The sequence below is a fragment of the Salmo salar genome, chromosome ssa11 (genome assembly GCF_905237065.1).
Source record: "Salmo salar chromosome ssa11, Ssal_v3.1, whole genome shotgun sequence".
NCBI lineage: Eukaryota > Metazoa > Chordata > Actinopteri > Salmoniformes > Salmonidae > Salmo > Salmo salar.
This window is the reverse complement of record NC_059452.1, coordinates 40,208,157-40,227,924: the sequence shown is the minus strand read 5'-3', so window position 1 is coordinate 40,227,924 and position 19,768 is coordinate 40,208,157. Positions and strand designations below refer to the sequence as shown.

Below are 19,768 nucleotides of genomic sequence, written 5' to 3'. Positions count from 1 at the left end.
TTCATGTCCCCATCCCTTTATTATGCTGACATACTGTCACCCTGGCCTCAGGTTCCTAGCAGAAACAACCCAACTCTCCTATTATGATGAATGGCTGCTCTCTGACCTTTTTAGATTGCCAGCAGGGAAATATATTAGCCCAACAGGTCATGAAACAGTGCATGCCACTTTCTGTCTGTGTTTTAACAGTGAAATCAAATATGACTTGCACTCTCTCTCAAAGTCAACCACATTCACTCTGTACAGAAAGACAGAACAGTCTCTCGTATTCCATTGTGTTGGGTTTTTAAATGAGGAAGTATTTTGTCCTCTGTGACTAATCTCTATGTATCTGAATGGGCTGTAACTCTTAGTGTATTACAAGACATTGAATGATGCCTGGTTCACTCCTCACTGCTTCCCCTTGTGTTGCAGTGTTCTACTAGCTGTGGTCTGGGGGGCCATCTGGAGGCTGGTGGTCTGCAGCACGGGACTGGAGTCTGACTGTGACCTGACCAAGAGGCCTGTGCCGGCCCGGCGCTGCTACCTCCGACCCTGCTCCTCCTGGAGGATAGGGAACTGGACCAAGGTGAGGCCCCACACCAGGGAGTGGACGATAATGGAATGTTTTAGCGATAGCTCGGGGATGATAAGGGAATGTTGTAGCGATAATTCGGGGATGATAAGGGAATGTTGTAGCGATAGCTCAGGGATGATAAGGGAATGTTTTAGCGATAGATCGGGGATGATAAGGGAATGTTGTAGCGATAGCTCGGGGATGATAAGGGAATGTTTTAGCAATAGATCGGGGATGATAAGGGAATGTTTTAGCGATAGCTCAGGGATGATAAGGGAATGTTTTAGCGATAGCTCGGGGATGATAAGGGAATGTTGTAGCGATAGCTCAGGGATGATAAGGGAATGTTGTAGCGATAACTCAGGCATGGGACGATAATGGAATGTTGTAGTGATAACTCAGGGATGGGCCGATAATGGAATGGTGTAGCGATAACTCAGGGAAGGGACAATAATGGACTGGTGTAGCGATAACTCAGGGATGGGCCGATAATGGAATGGTGTAGCGATAACTCAGGGAAGGGACGATAATGGAATGGTGTAGTGATAACTCAAGGAATGGACAATAATGGACTGGTGTAGCGATAACTCAGGGATGGGCCGATAATGGAATGGTGTAGCGATAACTCAGGGATGGGATGATAATGGAATGTTGTAGCGATAACTCATGAATGGGACGATAATGGAATGTTGTAGTGATAACTCAGAGATGGGCCGATAATGGAATGGTGTAGCGATAACTCAGGGATGGGACGATAATGGAATGGTGTAGCGATAACTCAGGGAAGGGACGATAATGGAATGTTGTAGTGATAACTCATGAATGGGACGATAATGGACTGGTGTAGCGATAACTCAAGGAAGGGACAATAATGGAATGGTGTAGCGATAACTCATGGATGGGACGATAATGGACTGGTGTAGCGATAACTCAAGGAATGGACAATAATGGACTGGTGTAGCGATAACTCATGAATGGGACGATAATGGAATGGTGTAGCGATAACTCAAGGAAGGGACAATAATGGACTGGTGTAGCGATAACTCAGGGATGGGCCGATAATGGAATGGTGTAGCGATAACTCAGGGATGGGACGATAATGGAATGGTGTAGCGATAACTCAAGGAAGGGACAATAATGGACTGGTGTAGCGATAACTCAGGGATGGGCCGATAATGGAATGGTGTAGCGATAACTCATGGATGGGACGATAATGGAATGTTGTACCATGACTCAGGCATGGGACGATAATGGAATGTTGTAGCGATAACTCATGAATGGGACGATAATGGAATGTTGTATCGCAATAACAATGATGGGACAATGGAATATTAATGCATTAATAATAAATCAGTCAGTATAGTATCAAGCAACTTTTTATCACGATAACAGGATTGTTTAAGTCCCTCTCACCCTCTTTCGTCCCAGTGTTCCAAGAACTGTGGTGGTGGGGTGACCCTGCGTGAGATCCAGTGCTTTGACACCAGGGACCAGAGGCCTTTGCGGCCCTTCCACTGTCAGACCGTGTCTACCCGGCCGGTGTCCCGCATGCCCTGCCTACCCCAGCCCTGCCTGGACTGGTACTCTTCTTCCTGGGGACAGGTTAGTTAAATCCTTTCCTCCCATCTCCTTCTCTCCTTACCTCTCTCCTTACTACCCATAGTTATGCCTAACCTCTCACTGTGATATTTGGGGTTATCTTCTGTGACAGTTCATTTGTAATAGGGAGTTATCATCACTGTGATAGTTGATGTGTAATAAGGGGTTATCACTGTGATAGTTGATGTGTAATAAGGGGTTATATTCACTGTGATAGTTGATGTGTAATAAGGGGTTATCACTGTGATAGTTGATGTGTAATAAGGGGTTATATTCACTGTGATAGTTGATGTGTAATAAGGGGTTATCACTGTGATAGTTGATGTGTAATAAGGGGTTATATTCACTGTGATAGTTGATGTGTAATAAGGGGTTATCACTGTGATAGTTGATGTGTAATAAGGGGTTATATTCACTGTGATAGTTGATGTGTAATAAGGGGTTATATTCACTGTGATAGTTGATGTGTAATAAGGGGTTATCACTGTGATAGTTGATGTGTAATAAGGTGTTATCACTGTGATAGTTGATGTGTAATAAGGGGTTATATTCACTGTGATAGTTGATGTGTAATAAGGGGTTATCACTGTGATAGTTGATGTGTATTAAGGGGTTATATTCACTGTGATAGTTGATGTGTAATAAGGGGTTATCACTGTGATAGTTGATGTGTAATAAGGGGTTATATTCACTGTGATAGTTGATGTGTAATAAGGGGTTATATTCACTGTGATAGTTGATGTGTAATAAGGGGTTATATTCACTGTGATAGTTGATGTGTAATAAGGGGTTATCATCACTGGGATAGTTGATGTGTAATAAGGAGTTATGATCACTGTGATAGTTGATGTGTAATAAGGGGTTATATTCACTGTGATAGTTGATGTGTAATAAGGGGTTATATTCACTGTGATAATTGATGTGTAATAAGGGGTTATATTCACGGTGATAGTTGATGTGTAATAAGGAGTTATCATCACTGTGATAGTTTATGTGTAATAAGGGGTTATATTCACTGTGATAGTTGATGTGTAATAAGGAGTTATCATCACTGTGATAGTTGATGTGTAATAAGGGGTTATATTCACTGTGATAGTTGATGTGTAATAAGGGGTTATATTCACTGTGATAGTTGATGTGTAATAAGGGGTTATCATCACTGTGATAGTTGATGTGTAATAAGGGGTTATAGTCACTGTGATAGTTGATGTGTAATAAGGGGTTATATTCACTGTGATAGTTGATGTGCAATAAGGGGTTATTTTCACTGTGATAATTGATGTGTAATAAGGAGTTATCACTGTGATAATTGATGTGTAATAAGGGGTTATCATCACTGATAGTTGATGTGTAATAAGGGGTTATCATCACTGTGATAGTTGATGTGTAATGAGGAGTTATCACTGTGATAGTTGATGTGTAATAAGGGGTTATATTCACTGTGGTAGTTGATGTGCAATAAGGGGTTATCATCACTGTGATAGTTGATGTGTAATAAGGGGTTATATTCACTATGATAGTTGATGTGTAATAAGGAGTTATCATCACTGTGATAGATGATGTGTAATAAGGGGTTATATTCACTGTGATAGTTAATGTGTAATAAGGGGTTATCATCACTGTGATAGTTGATGTGTAATAAGGGGTTATCACTGTGATAATTGATGTGTAATAAGGGGTTATAATCACTGTGATAATTGATGTGTAATAAGGAGTTATCACTGTGATAGTTGATGTGTAATAAGAAGTTATCACTCTGATAGTTGATGTGTAATAAGGGGTTATATTCACTGTGATAGTTGATGTGTAATAAGGAGTTATCACTGTGATAGTTGATGTGTAATAAGGAGTTACCCACATAGTTCACCTCATGCAATGTTAAGTGCTTTGAGACTGTCTGAAAAGCACTACGCACAGTCATGGTTATCCTTAAAAGTGTGTGTGTGTGTGTGTGTGTGTGTGTGTGTGTGTGTGTGTGTGTGTGTGTGTGTGTGTGTGTGTGTGTGTGTGTTTCCCAGTGCTCTGAGGTGTGTGGGGGAGGGGAGCAGCAGCGTCTGGTTACCTGTCCAGAAGAGGATCGCTGTGACGAGGACCATCTACCCAGCAACATTCAGACCTGTAACAGCCAACCCTGTACCCAATGGGTCACTGGCTCCTGGGGACAGGTAAGAGACACATACTGTACACACACACACACACACACAACACCTGTAGGCTGTGTTTATGTGAAGGATGTACCATTGTGCCTTCATTTACAGTAATGTTGCATTGTATTATGTACCTACTCACATGCACCCACACAGAGAAACAATCACAGACAATCACAGCACCATACAACGTGATTGTTTACGCTCTGCGGTAGTAGATGTTCTGTCTTCGACTTTAATGTGTGAATCACAATACAGGATCAAAACAATTCAGGATTGTAAACAAAGCAATAGGAACTCCTAGGTGGGAGAGTAGAATATAATGGAACTTCTAGGTGGGAGAGTAGAATATAATGAAACTCCTAGGTGGGAGAGTAGAATAGAATGGAACGCCTAGGTGGGAGAATAGAATAGAATGGAACTTCTAGGTGGGAGAGTAGAATATAATGAAACTCCTAGGTGGGACAATATAATAGATTGGAACTCCTAGGTGGGAGAGTAGAATATAATGGAACTTCTAGGTGGGAGAGTAGAATATAATGAAACTCCTAGGTGGGACAATATAATAGATTGGAACTCCTAGGTGGGAGAGTAGAATATAATGGAACGCCTAGGTGGGAGAGTAGAATATAATGAAACTCCTAGGTGGGACAATATAATAAAATGGAACTCCTAGGTGGGACAATATAATAGATTGGAACTCCTAGGTGGGATAGTAGAATAGATTGGAACTACTAGGTGGGAGAGTAGAATATAATGGAACGCCTAGGTGGGAGAATAGAATAGATTGGAACTCCTAGGTGGGATAGTAGAATGGAATGCCTAGGTGGGAGAGTAGAATAGAATTGAACTCCTAGGTGGGAGAGTAGAATAGAATGGAACTCCTAGGTGGGACAGTATAATAGAATGGAACCCCTAGGTGGGAGAGTAGAATAGAATGGAACTCCTAGGTGGGAGAATAGAATAGAATGGAACTCCTAGGTGGGAGAATAGAATAGAATGGAACTCCTAGGTGGGAGAATAGAATAGAATGGAACTTCTAGGTGGGAGAGTAGAATAGAATGGAACTCCTAGGTGGGAGAGTGGAATAGAATGGAACTCCTAGGTAGGAGAATAGAATAGAATGGAACTCCTAGGGGGGAGAATAGAATAGAATGGAACTCCTAGGTGGGAGAATAGAATAGAATGTAACTCCTAGGTGGGAGAGTGGAATAGAATGGAACTCCTAGGTGGGAGAATAGAATGGAATGGAACTCCTAGGTGGGAGAATAGAATAGAATGGAACTCCTAGGTGGGAGAATAGAATAGAATGGAATGCCTAGGTGGGAGAGTAGAATATAATGAAACTCCTAGGTGACAGAATAGAATAGAATGGAACTCCTTGGTGGGAGAGTAGAATGGAATGGAACTCCTAGGTGGGAAATTCACAAACGCATGCAAATTGTAACTGAATGGAAATGGAGCTGAAGCTCTGCTTTGAATAACACAGAAACCCATATTACCTTATGAGAACTCGACAAAGACTTCTCTTCAGCAAAGAATAGAATGACTGTGGTTTTGTTAAAACCCGCAATACAACGCAATTTCTGAGTCTGAACTAGAAAACTACTAAAATGATTATTGACTTCAAGCTGCAGAAGATGAGCACCCCAACTTGTTTCAGACCTCATGCTGTTCAGCCAGCAATTACATGACTCATCCAGAGCCCACACCTCCCCCATCACTCCTTCCATCCTCCCTCAGAAGTTGTAGCCAAACCAGTCTTTGATAGCAGCAAGTACTGCTTTAATCCTAAACTATGTCAAAACTGCAAGACACCCTTTACTAGGAGGGAGAGAGGAAGATAAAAAAAAATTCACACACACCAAGTCCTCCACTAAGCCTTTGTATTGCCTCCCTCAAGCTAGTGTCTGACCTAGCTTAACACGAGCACACACACAGAGTCAGGCTCCCTATGGATTTGTGTGTTTGTGTGTGCCAGGCACGTGCCCACCTCAGGGGCTTGATGAGGAATGACTTTCACCATGATTAGAATGTGGGGGAGATGGAGCCATCAGGCCTGCTGCTGTGTAGCTGATGTGCTTTGATTTGCTCGGTGGTAATGGCCTTAAGAGGAGGGGGAGCCAGGCTGGTGTGGTGCACTATAGGAAGCAAGGACACTATTGACGAGGGTAGCCTAGGTTTATGGCAGACGCTGTGCATCTATTCTAATTACTGTGATCAAGAACAATCTATAAATGGACTGATGTCGTAGTTACTGCTCATTACCGACCGGATCAATCACCCCCTGTTGTCAATCAATGTTCTTGGTGAACTGTGATTAAAACTGTGTTTGCCTGTTCTTCTGTGGAATACACTTTGTCTTGTTACTGCCATAGGATTGGATCATTATTGAACCTTTTTGGAGGATTGCACTCCATTTCTTTATCTGTTAAGGGGGACACATAACACCAGTACAGTACTGCAGCAGGTAGTCACATGTAGGGCTTTAGCGGTCACTGAATTTTGTCAGCTGGTGATTGTCAAGCAAATAACTGCCGGTCTCACGGTAATTGACCATTAATTAACATTAACACATTTAGCATCTTCTAGCTTCCACACATAGCCTACAAGCCACTAATGCAGACCTTTGGAACATCTACATTTTTCTAATAAATCCATGTAATATAGCCTACACCTTCTCAATAAATCCATGATTTATTACAGACAGGTCTAAAGAAACATGATATGAAGAAGAACAGAATAGCATACTCTGAGTTGTCCTTATGTTAGGTCCTGATCCGGCTATGTCATATGGCTGTGGGCTACACTAGTTCATTTAGCAGACAAGATTTGGTTAGAATGGGATTATTTTATATTACTTTATAGTATGAAGAATACAATTGAAGAAAGCTGAATAAAATAGTAATATTGTAAGGGCTGTCTTCATGGAGAGAAGTGGACCAAAATGCAGCGGAGTTCGTGTTCGTCATCTTTAATTCAAAACGGAACACTATACACTTACAAAACAATAAACAACCGACAGCTAAACAGTACTGACAGCATAACACACTGAACAGAAACAATTACCCACAACCACAAGGAAAAACACACACTACTATATAGGACTCCCAATCAAAGGAAACTCAACACACCTGCCTTCAATTGGGAGTCCAGCAACCAACTCACACGTAACACAAAAATCTCTGCCACGTCCTGACCAAAACTAATACAATTGCTCCCTCTGCTGGTCAGGACGTGACAGTACCCCCCCCCCCCAAAGGTGCAGACCCCGGAATGCACCTTAAAAAAGAAAACACAAAAAATCCCCAATACCCCAACAAAACCAATAAACAATACCCCCTAAACAATAAGGGAGGGAAGGGAGGGTGGCTGCCGTCAACGACGGCACTGTGCTACACCCTCCCTCCCCAACCCACCTATCCTGGAGGTGGCTCAGGTGCGGGACGTGAACCTCGCTCCACCTTCGGCGTCGCCCACTTCGGTGGTGCCGATAGCTGCGCCGGGCAGACGGGCCACTCGGGCTGACCCTGGCAGACGGACCACTCTGGCTGGGCCGGAGGACAGGCGGGCCACTCTGGCTGGGCCGGAGGACAGGCGGGCCACTCGGGCTGGGCCGGAGGACAGGCGGGCCACTCGGGCTGGGCCGGAGGACAGGCGGGCCATTCGGGCTGGGCCGGAGGACAGGCGGGCCACTCGGGCTGGGCCGGAGGACAGGCGGGCCACTCGGGCTGGGCCGGAGGACAGGCGGGCCACTCGGGCTGGGCCGGAGGACAGGCGGGCCACTCGGGCTGGGCCGAAGGACAGGCGGGCCACTCGGGCTGGGTCGGATGACAGGCGGGCCACTCGGGCTGGACCGGAGGACAGGCGGGCCACTCGGGCTGGGCCGGAGGACAGGCGGGCCACTCGGGCTGGGCCGGAGGACAGGCGGGCCACTCGGGCTGGGCCGGAGGACAGGCGGGCCACTCGGGCTGGGCCGAAGGACAGGCGGGCCACTCGGGCTGGGTCGGATGACAGGCGGGCCACTCGGGCTGGACCGGAGGACAGGCGGGCCACTCTGGCTGGGCAAAAGGGCACTCTGGAGCTCCGGGCTCGGGCCACTCTGGCAGCTCCTGGCAGTCGGGCCACTCGCTGATCCGGGCAGTCGGGCCACTCTGGCTATCCCATGGCCACTCTGGCATCTCCGGGCAGACGGGCCACTCTGGCATCTCCGGGCAGACGGGCCACTCTGGCAGCTCCTGCTTCTCGGGCTCTACCTGCCTCCCAGGCAGGTTGTCACACTGGACCCGCAATTGCTCCCAGGTCCAGTCAATTCTTTCCTCCAATACTTCCAGCGACCAGGATGCCATCTCCTCCCGAGCGCGCTGCTTCCAATAGTCCTCCTTGACTTCCCTCTGCCCTCTTCTCCGCTGCTTGGTCCTTTTGTGGTGGGTAATTCTGTAAGGGCTGTCGTCATGGAGAGAAGTGGACCAAAATGCAGCGGAGTTCGTGTTCGTCATCTTTAATGCAAAACGGAACACTATACACTTACAAAACAATAAACAACCGACAGCTAAACAGTACTGACAGCATAACACACTGAACAGAAACAATTACCCACAACCACAAGGAAAAACACACACTACTATATAGGACTCCCAATCAAAGGCAACTCAACACACCTGCCTTCAATTGGGAGTCCAACAACCAACTCACACGTAACACAAAAATCTCTGCCACGTCCTGACCAAAACTAATACAATTGCTCCCTCTGCTGGTCAGGACGTGACAAATATTTTCTCAATGATTTGAGGAAGTGCGCATATGCAGCTATTCTGTGTTGAGCGGTTAACAAAGAAGCAGGTACTCCTATATGCTTAATTTAAAGTTATTAATGTAACTTTGTTCTACAAACGTTGGGGTATATGTTTTGATTTTTTAAAATATATATAGATGCAACTCTAAAATTATTTGTAAAAAAATCGCATTAAAAAGCGTTTTTTTGCGCAGGCTGTACACACTTCATCAGTCTCTCCATTCACAATTTGACAAGCACTTGATAATGTCTCGAATTTCCCAGCGTCATCCCCATTATGTGGCCGTAATGCCCTCTAAAAACATCTTGGCCTTTTCTGGCAGTTGTGCCCTTGAGCTGAATATAATAATTATAATTCCCTTCTCCCTACGTGCTCCGAAGCACCTCTCACTCACATAGCTCTCCGTCACATGATCAGGTCTTTCTCACAGGCTACAAGTGAAAACAGACACATCAGGGACGCAACTGTGCATGTAGATATTGGAAGAACTGTCCACATTAATTTTCGTCAGCCAACAAGATCAGTAGGCCTAACGAACATCAAAAGCACTAGCCTATGTCAATCTACTATCCCCCATTAGTACAAAAGTTGACCTATTCTGTGCGAGAAATAAATATTTCAAACATAGTCTAAGACAGTTGTGGGATGCAATAGTTCGCAAATTAATACAACCACTAGCATCCAAATCCCTTTTTTACACAATGAGGCTAATGCAACAGATCTGAACGTTTAGCTTCAAATGTTGGTAAACTATTAGGCTATTTCTTCACATTATAAGCACAGCAATGTGCACACAGCAATAGGTCATAAGCGTGAATGTTCCATTAACAGGAAAACACCATTATCAAAAGTGACCGCAAATGTGATTATGCATGTCATGTTTTTATTAACATCTCTAGGGTACGTGGGACGCTACCGTCCCACCTGACCAACATCCAGTGAAAGTGCAGGGCGCCAAATTCAAACAGAAATCTCATAATTAAAATTCCTCAAACATACAAGCATTATACACCATTTTAAAGATAAACTTCATGTTAATCCAATCACAGTGTCCAATTTCAAAAAGGCTTTACGGCGAAAGCATACCATGCGATTATGTTAGGTCAGCGCCTAGTCACAAAATAACATACAGCCATTTTCCAGCCAAAGAGAGGAGTCACAAAAAGCAGAAATAGAGATAAAATGAATCACTAACCTTTGATGATCTTCATCAGATGGCACTCATAGGACTTCATGTTACACAATACATGTATGTTTTGTTTGACAAAGTTCATATTTATATCCAAAAATCTCAGTTTACATTGGCGCGTTATGTTCAGTAATGTTTTGCCTCCAAAACATCCGGTGATTTTGCAGAGAGCCACATCAATTTACAGAAATACTCATCATAAACGTTGATGAAAGATAAACTTCTCCTTAATGTAACTGCTTTGTCAGATTTCAAAAAAGCTTTATGGTGAAAGCACACCATGCGATAAACTGAGTACAGCGCTCAGCCACCAAAACAAGCCATACAGATACCCGCCATGTTGTGGAGTCAACAAAAGTCAGAAATAGCGTTATAAATATTCACTTACAGTGAGGGAAACAAGTATTTGATTCCCTGCTGATTTTGTACGTTTGCCCACTGACAAAGAAATGATCAGTCTATAATTTTAAAGGTAGGTTTACAGAATAACAACAAAGAAATCCAGAAAAATGCATGTCAAAAATGTTATAAATTGATTTGCATTTTAATGAGGGAAATAAGTATCTGACCCCCTCTCAATCAGAAAGATTTCTGGCTCCCAGGTGTCTTTTATACAGGTAACGAGCTGAGATTAGAGCACACTCTTAAAGGGAGTGCTCCTAATCTCAGTTTGTTACCTGTATAAAAGACACCTGTCCACAGAAGCAATCAATCAATCAGATTCCAAACTCTCCACCATGGCCAAGACCAAAGAGCTCTCCAAAGCTGTCAGCGACAAGATTGTAGAGCTACACAAGGCTGGAATGGGCTACAAGACCATCACCAAGCAGCTTGGTGAGAAGTTGACAACAGTTGGTGCGATTATTCGCAAATGGAAGAAACACAAAAGAACTGTCAATCTCTCTCGGCCTGGGGCTCCGTGCAAGATCTCACCTCGTGGAGTTGCAATGATCATGAGAACGGTGAGGAATCAGCCCAGAACTACACAGGAAGATCTACAAAAATGAAAAACTACAAAAATTACTAAAATCTTGTCAATGATCTCAAGGGAGCTGGGACCATAGTCACCAAGAAAACAATTGGTAACACACTACACTGTGAAGGACTGAAATCCTGCAGCGCCCGCAAGGTCCCCCTGCTCAAGAAAGCACATATACATGCCCGTCTGAAGTTTGCCAATGAACATCTGAATGATTCAGAGGACAACTGGGTGAAAGTGTTGTGGTCAGATGAGACCAAAATTTAGCTCTTTGGCATCAACTCAACTCGCCGTGTTTGGAGGAGGAAGAATGCTGCCTATGACCCCAAGAACACCATCCCCACCGTCAAACATGGAGATGGAAACATTATGCTTTCGGGGTGTTTTTCTGCTGAGGGGACAGGACAACTTCACCGCATCAAAGGGATGATGGACGGGGCCATGTACCGTCAAATCTTGAGTGAGAACCTCCTTCCCTCAGCCAGGGCATTGAAAATGGGTCGTGGATGGGTATTCCAGCATGACAATGACCCAAAACACACGGCCAAGGCAACAAGGGAGTGGCTCAAGAAGAAGCACATTAAGGTCCTGGAGTGGCCTAGCCAGTCTCCAGACCTTAATCCCATAGAAAATCTGTGGAGGGAGCTGAAGGTTTGAGTTGTCAAACGTCAGCCTCGAAACCTTAATGACTTGGATAAGATCTGCAAAGAGGAGTGGGACAAAATCCCTCCTGAGATGTCTGCAAACCTGGTGGCCAACTACAAGAAACGTTTGACCTCTGTGATTGCCAACAAGGGTTTTGCCACCAAGTACTAAGTCATGTTTTGCAGAGGGGTCAAATACTTTCCCTCATTAAAATGCAAATCATTTTATAACATTTTTGACATGCGTTTTTCTGGATTTTTTTGTTGTTATTCTGTCTCTCACTGTTCAAATAAACCTACCATTAAAATTATAGACTGATCATTTCTTTGTCAGTGGGCAAACGTACAAAATCAGCAGGGGATCAAAGACTTTTTTCCCTATCTGTACCTTTGATGATCTTCATCGGAATGAACTCCCAGGAATCCCAGTTCCACAATAAATGTTGTTTTGTTCGATAAAGTCCATCTTTATGTCCAAATACCTCCTTTTTGTTCGCGCGATTAGTTCACTAATCCAAATGCACAAAACGCAGGCACTATGTCCAGACGAAAAGTCAAAAGAAATTCCATTAAAGTTCGTAGAAACATGTCAAACGATGTATATAATCAATCTTTAGGATGTTCTTATCATAAATCTTCAATAATATTCCAACCGGACGATTCGGTTGTCATTAGAAAGGAAAGGGAATGGAGCTCGCGCTCACGGCCGCGCGCGATAAACAACTAAAGGCTTTCAGCTGAGCCACTTACTGTGAGTGGTCTTATTCTCTCCCCTTTCACAATAGAAGCCTGAAACAACTTCCTAAAGACTGTTGACATCTAGTGGAAGCCTTATGAAGTGCAATCTGACCCCATTTACACTGGATATTGGATAGGCAATCACTTGAAAAACTACAAACCTCAGATTTCCCACTTCCTGGTTGGATTTCTCTCAGGTTTTCGCCTGCCATATGAGTTCTGTTATACTCACAGACATCATTCAAACAGTTTTAGAAACTTCAGAGTGTTTTCTATCCAAATCTACTAATAAAATGCATATCCTAGCTTCTGGGCCTGAGTAGCAGGCAGTTTACTTTGGGCACCTTAGTCATCTAAACTTCCGAATACTGCCCCCTACCCCGAAGAAGTTAAAAAGGTGCATTTTTATGGTGACAATTATCTTTCTCCAAACTCGAAACTCCCGCTTTGCGTATGTATGCTAGTTAGGCTCTACACCCACTATGAAGGTGATTTAATGTGCTTAATTTTAAGAAGTTATTTTTACACTTTAGTTGGGATACAAACCTTATCAAAACATATAGGCCTATGGGCTAGGCTACATGAGGTGTGTCACTATGATATGAAAAGTCGCAAAAAAAGATGGGCATCATTCACAAGTAATTATAATATAAATTACAAGTGATCGGCTAATGTTGTCACCCATCAGACTATTTTGTATTTAATCTTGTCATTACATATGCTAAATAATATATGTGTGACATTTTGTTTTGATTTAGAATTAACCATTATCATGCACCTGTCTCGATGTCATCTATGCACTTAAATAGCAAATGGAAGATGCTTTTCCAGCGGTTCATTTTCATGCCAGCCAGGTAGGCTATACACCTGTTGTAAAGAGAAGCAATGTGCTTAATATGAGGAAAGTTGAGAAATACATTTAGTAGGCCTAGCCTATAGAAAGCTGATGGGATCCTGCTTTTTTTAATAGAGGCCATCACTCTGTTTTCTCACACAATTGCATAGCCTATAGAAATGTTGAGCAACATGAGCTCATGGGCTCTCATGAAGTGTTTGATTAGATTTTCGATCACATTTGCATTGATGTCAGAGTGATTAGAGGGACAATAGAGTGCTGAGTACCAGGCAGTTAGCAAGTTTGGTAGGCCTCTAATGACCAGCATCAGCAACAGAGCTTGGAGAAGCCTAATTACCGTGACTAAATGGTCACGTGGAATTTGACTACCTTCATGGCTCGTGACTGCTGGTGTGGCGGTGACACGGTCGCCGTAACAGGCCTAGCCACATTAAGCTATTCTTCATGTTACTTGTCCTGTCTTGAAGATGTGGTGTTTCTTTAAGTTTGCCTGTCTCTACAGTATAGTACAGAAGCAGTGATCTAATGTGTTAGTGTTTAGTTTCTGTTCTATGTCTTGTGTGTGTGTGTGTGTGTGTGTGTGTGTGTGTGTGTGTGTGTGTGTGTGTGTGTGTGTGTGTGTGTGTGTAGGTTGCATGCCTGTGTGCTTATGACTTAATTAACGTGATGCAGCCTACAGCTTGTCTATCACTGTGTCCAAACAGCCCTCGGTATATCAGTTTGTGTGTCCCATCCCCAGTGCTCTGCATCCTGTGGTGGTGGCGTGCAGCGGAGGCTGGTGAAATGTTTGAACACCAAGACGGAGCCTGGGGAGGAGGAGGAGCATGCCCAGTGTGACCCTGAGCCCTGGCCAGAAAACAGCCAGAAGTGTAACCTGAATGAGTGTGACAGCAGCCCCGCTGGTGAGTAAACCACACAACAGCTTTCTGTCTTAAATAATCTATATGATAATATACACCATTTAGCAGATGCTTTCATCCAATGCGACTTATTGTCATGCGTGCATACATTTGACGTGTAGGTCATGGGGGTCCCTATGGGTGGCCTTGGGAATGGAACCCACAGTCCTGAGGTATTAAACACTGTGCTCCACCAACTCAAATTTTCATTTCCCAGAAAATTCTACACTTCCTCTGGTTTTAGCTGAATGGATGGGTTAGATGGATAGACAGGCACGTAGGCAGTCACGCCGGAAGGCAATCGGGCAGAGAGAGAGAGATAGACAGACGGAGAGAGAGAATCAAACAGACAAACAGACCAAGTTACAGACTCCATTACCAAGTTACAGACTCCATTACCAAGTTACAGACTCCATTACCAAGTTACAGAGTCCGGTACCAAAGATGTCGGTACAGTAAGCCAATAAATCATGAGAAGAACATCACCACTCTCCTTTCATGGCCAAATTTTTCTGTGCCGTCTTGTAGATTTGTGTAATACAAAGAACTAGTTTTGCAAGAACACTAAGACTTTCCTTGGTCTTTGTCAGTGTTCAAGGCTGTGGCTGTCACCACTTCCATACTCATAACTGACCTTTTCATGCTCTGTGTAGGAGAACTCTTATGTCAGAGTTATTTCACGGCCATACATTTCATAAAACATTTTCTTAACAATCACTTAGTATTAGATTTGGAATATACAGGTAACTGCCAGAATAAAGGAAATACCAACATAAAGTGTCTTAATAGGGCGTTGGGCCGCCAGAACAGCTTCAATGCACCTTGGCATAGATTCTAGAAGTGTCTGGAACTCTATTGGAGGGCTGCTACACCATTCTTCCACAATAAATTCATTTGGTGTTTTGTTGATGGTGGTGGAAAACACTGTCTCGGGCACCGGTCCAGAATCTCCCATTAGTGTTCAATTGGGTTGAGATCTGGTGACTGAGATACACGCACGCACGCACGCACGCACGCACGCACGCACACACACACACACACACACACACACACACACACACACACACACACACACACACACACACACACACTCACACACGTTCCTTTGAGACCCCTCTTTCAAAGTCACTGAGATCTCTTCTTCTAGCCATGGTAGACAAAATAATGGGCAACTGGGTATTTTTATGCATGACCCTAAGCATGATGGGATGTTAATTTCTTAATTAACTCAGGAACCACACCTGTGTGGAAGCACCTGCTTTCAATATACTTTGTATGCCTCATTTACTCAAGTGTTTCCTTTATTTTGGCAGTTAAATGTTGGTTGTAAACTCATAAGGTGGTGAAATGCAATATTGTGTGCTAGCTTGTGAGGCATGCCAGTAAACTAAATGTGTCCTAGTTAGTTGAGAAAGACTGACTCAACAGCCATGTCTGATATAACAAGCAAACTCAATGTTTCCTAGTTAGTTGAGAAAGACTGATTCAACAATAACGTCAAGAAGTTGGATGGCTAACTACATTTGACATTTCAGTCATTTAGCAGATTCTCTTATCCAGAGCATCTTACAGAAGTTAGTCCATACATTTTAGTACTGGTCCCCCTTGGGAATCAAACCCACAACCCTGGAGTTGCAATTGCCATGCTCTACCAACTGCGCCACGCAGGACTCGTTTATCGATCCTGTTTTGTGATATACACCTCTAATGTCGAGCCACTGTGGTTTCTGTATTGTTTATGTTATTCTCGTCCTTACAGCTTGTAGCAGTTTATCTGACAATATCAATTATTGATTTTAGAGAGAGAGAGAGAGACCTCCCCAAGTAACATACTGTAGCCATGCTATCACAAGAAGCATGTTACACTACCTTATACAGTACCTGGAATCCAAGTCAGAGGAAGGTGTGATAACTTGGTTGACTTGTGTGTGTACATGTTCATGCCAACGTGTGTGTTCATGTGTGAATCCCTGGGGTTTAGTGGAGGGTCAGTCTGAATGCCATAAACAGCCTCCAGCAGGGATTGGACACTTCAACAGTTCTCTGACCCTCCTGTTCCTCCTTCCACTTCAGCCTCTCTCCCATGGGTCACTGGCTTTCTCGCACCCTAATTGAAGGGTGCCACCTGCTCCCCACCAAACACCACGCAAACAAGATTACACAGTGGAGAATCTGATCCTTGTGAGAAAGGTGGCTGGCTCTTCTCTGTCGTGTGTAAAGCAAAGAGAGAATCTAACTGTGCTAAAGATTGGCCTTTAGTATGTATCATGCTAATGCAACATGAAATATGTTATTATATAGATTTTAAACATACAGTGAAATAAATTATATAGATTTTAAACATACAGTGAAATAAAATGGCCAAATGTTAATTAATAGTCAATCAGTTTTTAGGGCTGACCCAAGTTTTGTACACTACAAGACTGCATTAGCTTGGAAAGCTAACACAAGTCTAACTAATCACGCATTTAGAGTTCACCGAACCACCTCTGCAACAGATGTGTCTAGAGCAGTGGTTCCCAACCTTTTTTGAATTTTCCAAGCGCTGAATTTTCTGGCACACCTAAAATGTCCCTATTAATTTATTTTGTGGTAATGACCTCCATCTCATCTGATCCATATTGAAAATCATCTATTTTCTGTGACAAACATTTTTTATAGATTAAATAGGGTTTATTTTAACTATTTTCATAGTTCCTTAGTCATGATTCATTTGTGTGTACCCCTTTAAGAGCGTCCCGCAAATCCCTGCTAGAAATATATTTTTTTAGATCTGGTAAAATATATATTTAGTTTTAAACCGTTTGGGCTACAGACGAGTGTTTTTCTGCATTGTAAAGCTGCAAACAGACCCAAAGCCATGTTCTGTTTGTTGTTTGTTTCTATGGCAGAGGCTGTGCTACAACTAAACCTAATCACTGTGCTAATGGATCTCACAGGCTAGGAGATATGATAATAAATGTAACCACAGCCTGAGCGCACTGGACTTGAAACAACCATACAGATGTATCCATGTGCCATTCAATGAATTATCTAAGAGGCTCTGGTGCTCCCAAGTACAAAATTCCCCCTACATTCCACAGGTCACGTTTAGAAGTGAGTGTTCCAAGAAATAATGAAGATTAGGAAAGGTTTCGCGGCACACCTGAGAGTTCCTCAAGGCACACCAGTGTGCCGTGACACCGGTTGACAACTGCTGGTCTAGAGCTCCACATAAAGTGGCATTCATTATTGGCCCAGCTTATCTCTCCCTCTATCCTTTGGTAACACATATTACAACTTTAAAGACTGAGATTATCATTGACTCGTTTGACTTTCTAAATGAACGTTAGCCTTATTTCTACCCTTCCAGTCACGTCCATCTCACTCCAATCACACAGGGACCTTTGTCTTGCGGTGCATAATTACCTTGGTCACCCTTGAAACGGACTAACTGAACTGTCATTTTAAAAACCCATAGAAAATTGCCTTGGCAGTGTTAGCTAACTAAAACAAGATTTAAACTGATGGGTGCTGTTTCCATTTTAGGTCTCCCAGAAATATCTCCCCATACACTATCTTCTAAGGACATGTTTTTATGTGTTAAAATGGTGTTTTCTGAGACCGGTTTGGGGCTCACAGGAGGTACATTTACACTCGTGGAAAGTTGTTTTAGGAGATACCCACTGGGCACACACATCAATCAGTTCAACAACTAGATTTGATTTACAGTTGGTTGAGTTGTCAACTACCATGAATTCAACGTGAAAACAACCGAACAATGTCACCACATTATTGGATTTAGGTCTCTTACATTGATGACTTTTTACAAATCCAAGTCTTTTCCCAAGTTGATTCAACGTCAACACATTTGATTTTTTTAAATGACGTGAAAACGTTTATTCAACCAGTGTTTGCCCAGTGGGTAATAGGATAATAATACATAATAATTCCCTTCTTGATTCAAACATATCTGAGCTATCCGCTGATGTCAGGTGCAGTCCTGAAATGATACCTTGATATCACAACATCTTGCATCTGATTGACAGTTGTTACCTCGTCTAACCTTTTACCGTTCTGTGTAAACCAATCTTCCAATGCCTGTCACTGTTGAAATTGACGGTAGAGGTGAAAATCTTTTGAGATGGGCTTCTCATCCAGAATACATATTTTACAGGCATCATCCCTGTGCAACTACAGTTTATAATCCCTACGGCTCTTCGAAGACTGATACGTGTTGAAATTGATTTTACGAGACAGTGCAGTAGCGATTCAGAATATTTATGTGCAGTAATTTAGCGAAGAACCTTGATACTAAATCTTAGTGGGAATAACACAGGCCTTAACCTATCCTGAAAGGATTTGATTGCTTGATATGGAATGTCATCACTTCTGCATTTTATTATCAAGGAGAAACCACAAGACAAAAAGGAGTGCGAGATCAGTGTCTGGGTTTTGTCTCTTGCCTTTGAGTTTGATTCGTAACGTAGGGAGAGAGAGAAGAATCCATCCACTCAGAGAAGGTCCAGTGCCAAGACTGTGGTTAATGGTGGCCATTTTGTAAACCACTGCCACACAAATGAGTTGTTGCTTTTAAAAACTGGTCAAGTACCAGATGTGTTAAGTTAAAGCGATAGTTCATCCATATTTCATTACAAAATGGCTTATTTGTTTCCTTACCCTAAAAGCAGTCTGGACAAAGAGAGACATTAACCCACATTTGTTTTGTGTACGTAGCCACTGTCACCAACCGCTATCCTTAGCATTTTCTAACTAAAAACATTTACATTTTAGTCATTTAGCTTATGTTCTTATCCAGAGCGAGTGTTAGTTCACAAAACAAAACAAAAAATTGTGAGGGGGGCATGTGCTGTGGGGTTATTAAAAATATTGTATGAATGTAATGACCAAGCTATATGATCAGTTTTTACTTAGTGAACACCCTGGCTGTATAAAGTGTCACAAAGAGAGATAGTGAAAAGGAGAGCAAGGCAGACTGACTTCTTACCCATCCATCAACCAGACTGGTGGTTTATTGCTACAGCTGGTGAGTTTGGCTGGTATTGACTTGTTTGTATCCTAAGGCTAACAGAAGTGTAATCCCAGAGCCATCTGTTGAATAGGCTGCTGTATAGACAGTTCAACCTCAGGTAATGGGAGGTTTATGTTGTCTACTACTGTAGGAACGTTTTTAAAGACATGCATTGTTACTTGTTAAATATACCAGACATTGCACCATTCCCGTCTGCCTTGGAGGGATATAAAAGGAAGAATATAGCAGACTGGGAAGTCCAGGAGTCAACCACATTTGAACCCACATGTCGAGCACATTGTTCAGACCCTTCTATGCAAAAAATACGCACTGCAGTTTACCAGTCTCCCCCCA

General features: G+C 43.0%; 1 protein-coding gene across 1 annotated transcript in view; it reads left to right on the top strand.

Annotated features, from left to right (window-relative positions):
* LOC106562791 (A disintegrin and metalloproteinase with thrombospondin motifs 7) overlaps positions 1-19,768 on the top strand; it is a 156,312-nt gene that overhangs the window by 114,602 nt on the left and 21,942 nt on the right. Inside the window, 5 exon segments of the mRNA XM_045688866.1 lie at positions 415-435; positions 437-568; positions 1,985-2,158; positions 4,174-4,320; positions 14,244-14,406. Of these exon segments, the coding sequence (XP_045544822.1) occupies positions 415-435; positions 437-568; positions 1,985-2,158; positions 4,174-4,320; positions 14,244-14,406 (637 nt within the window).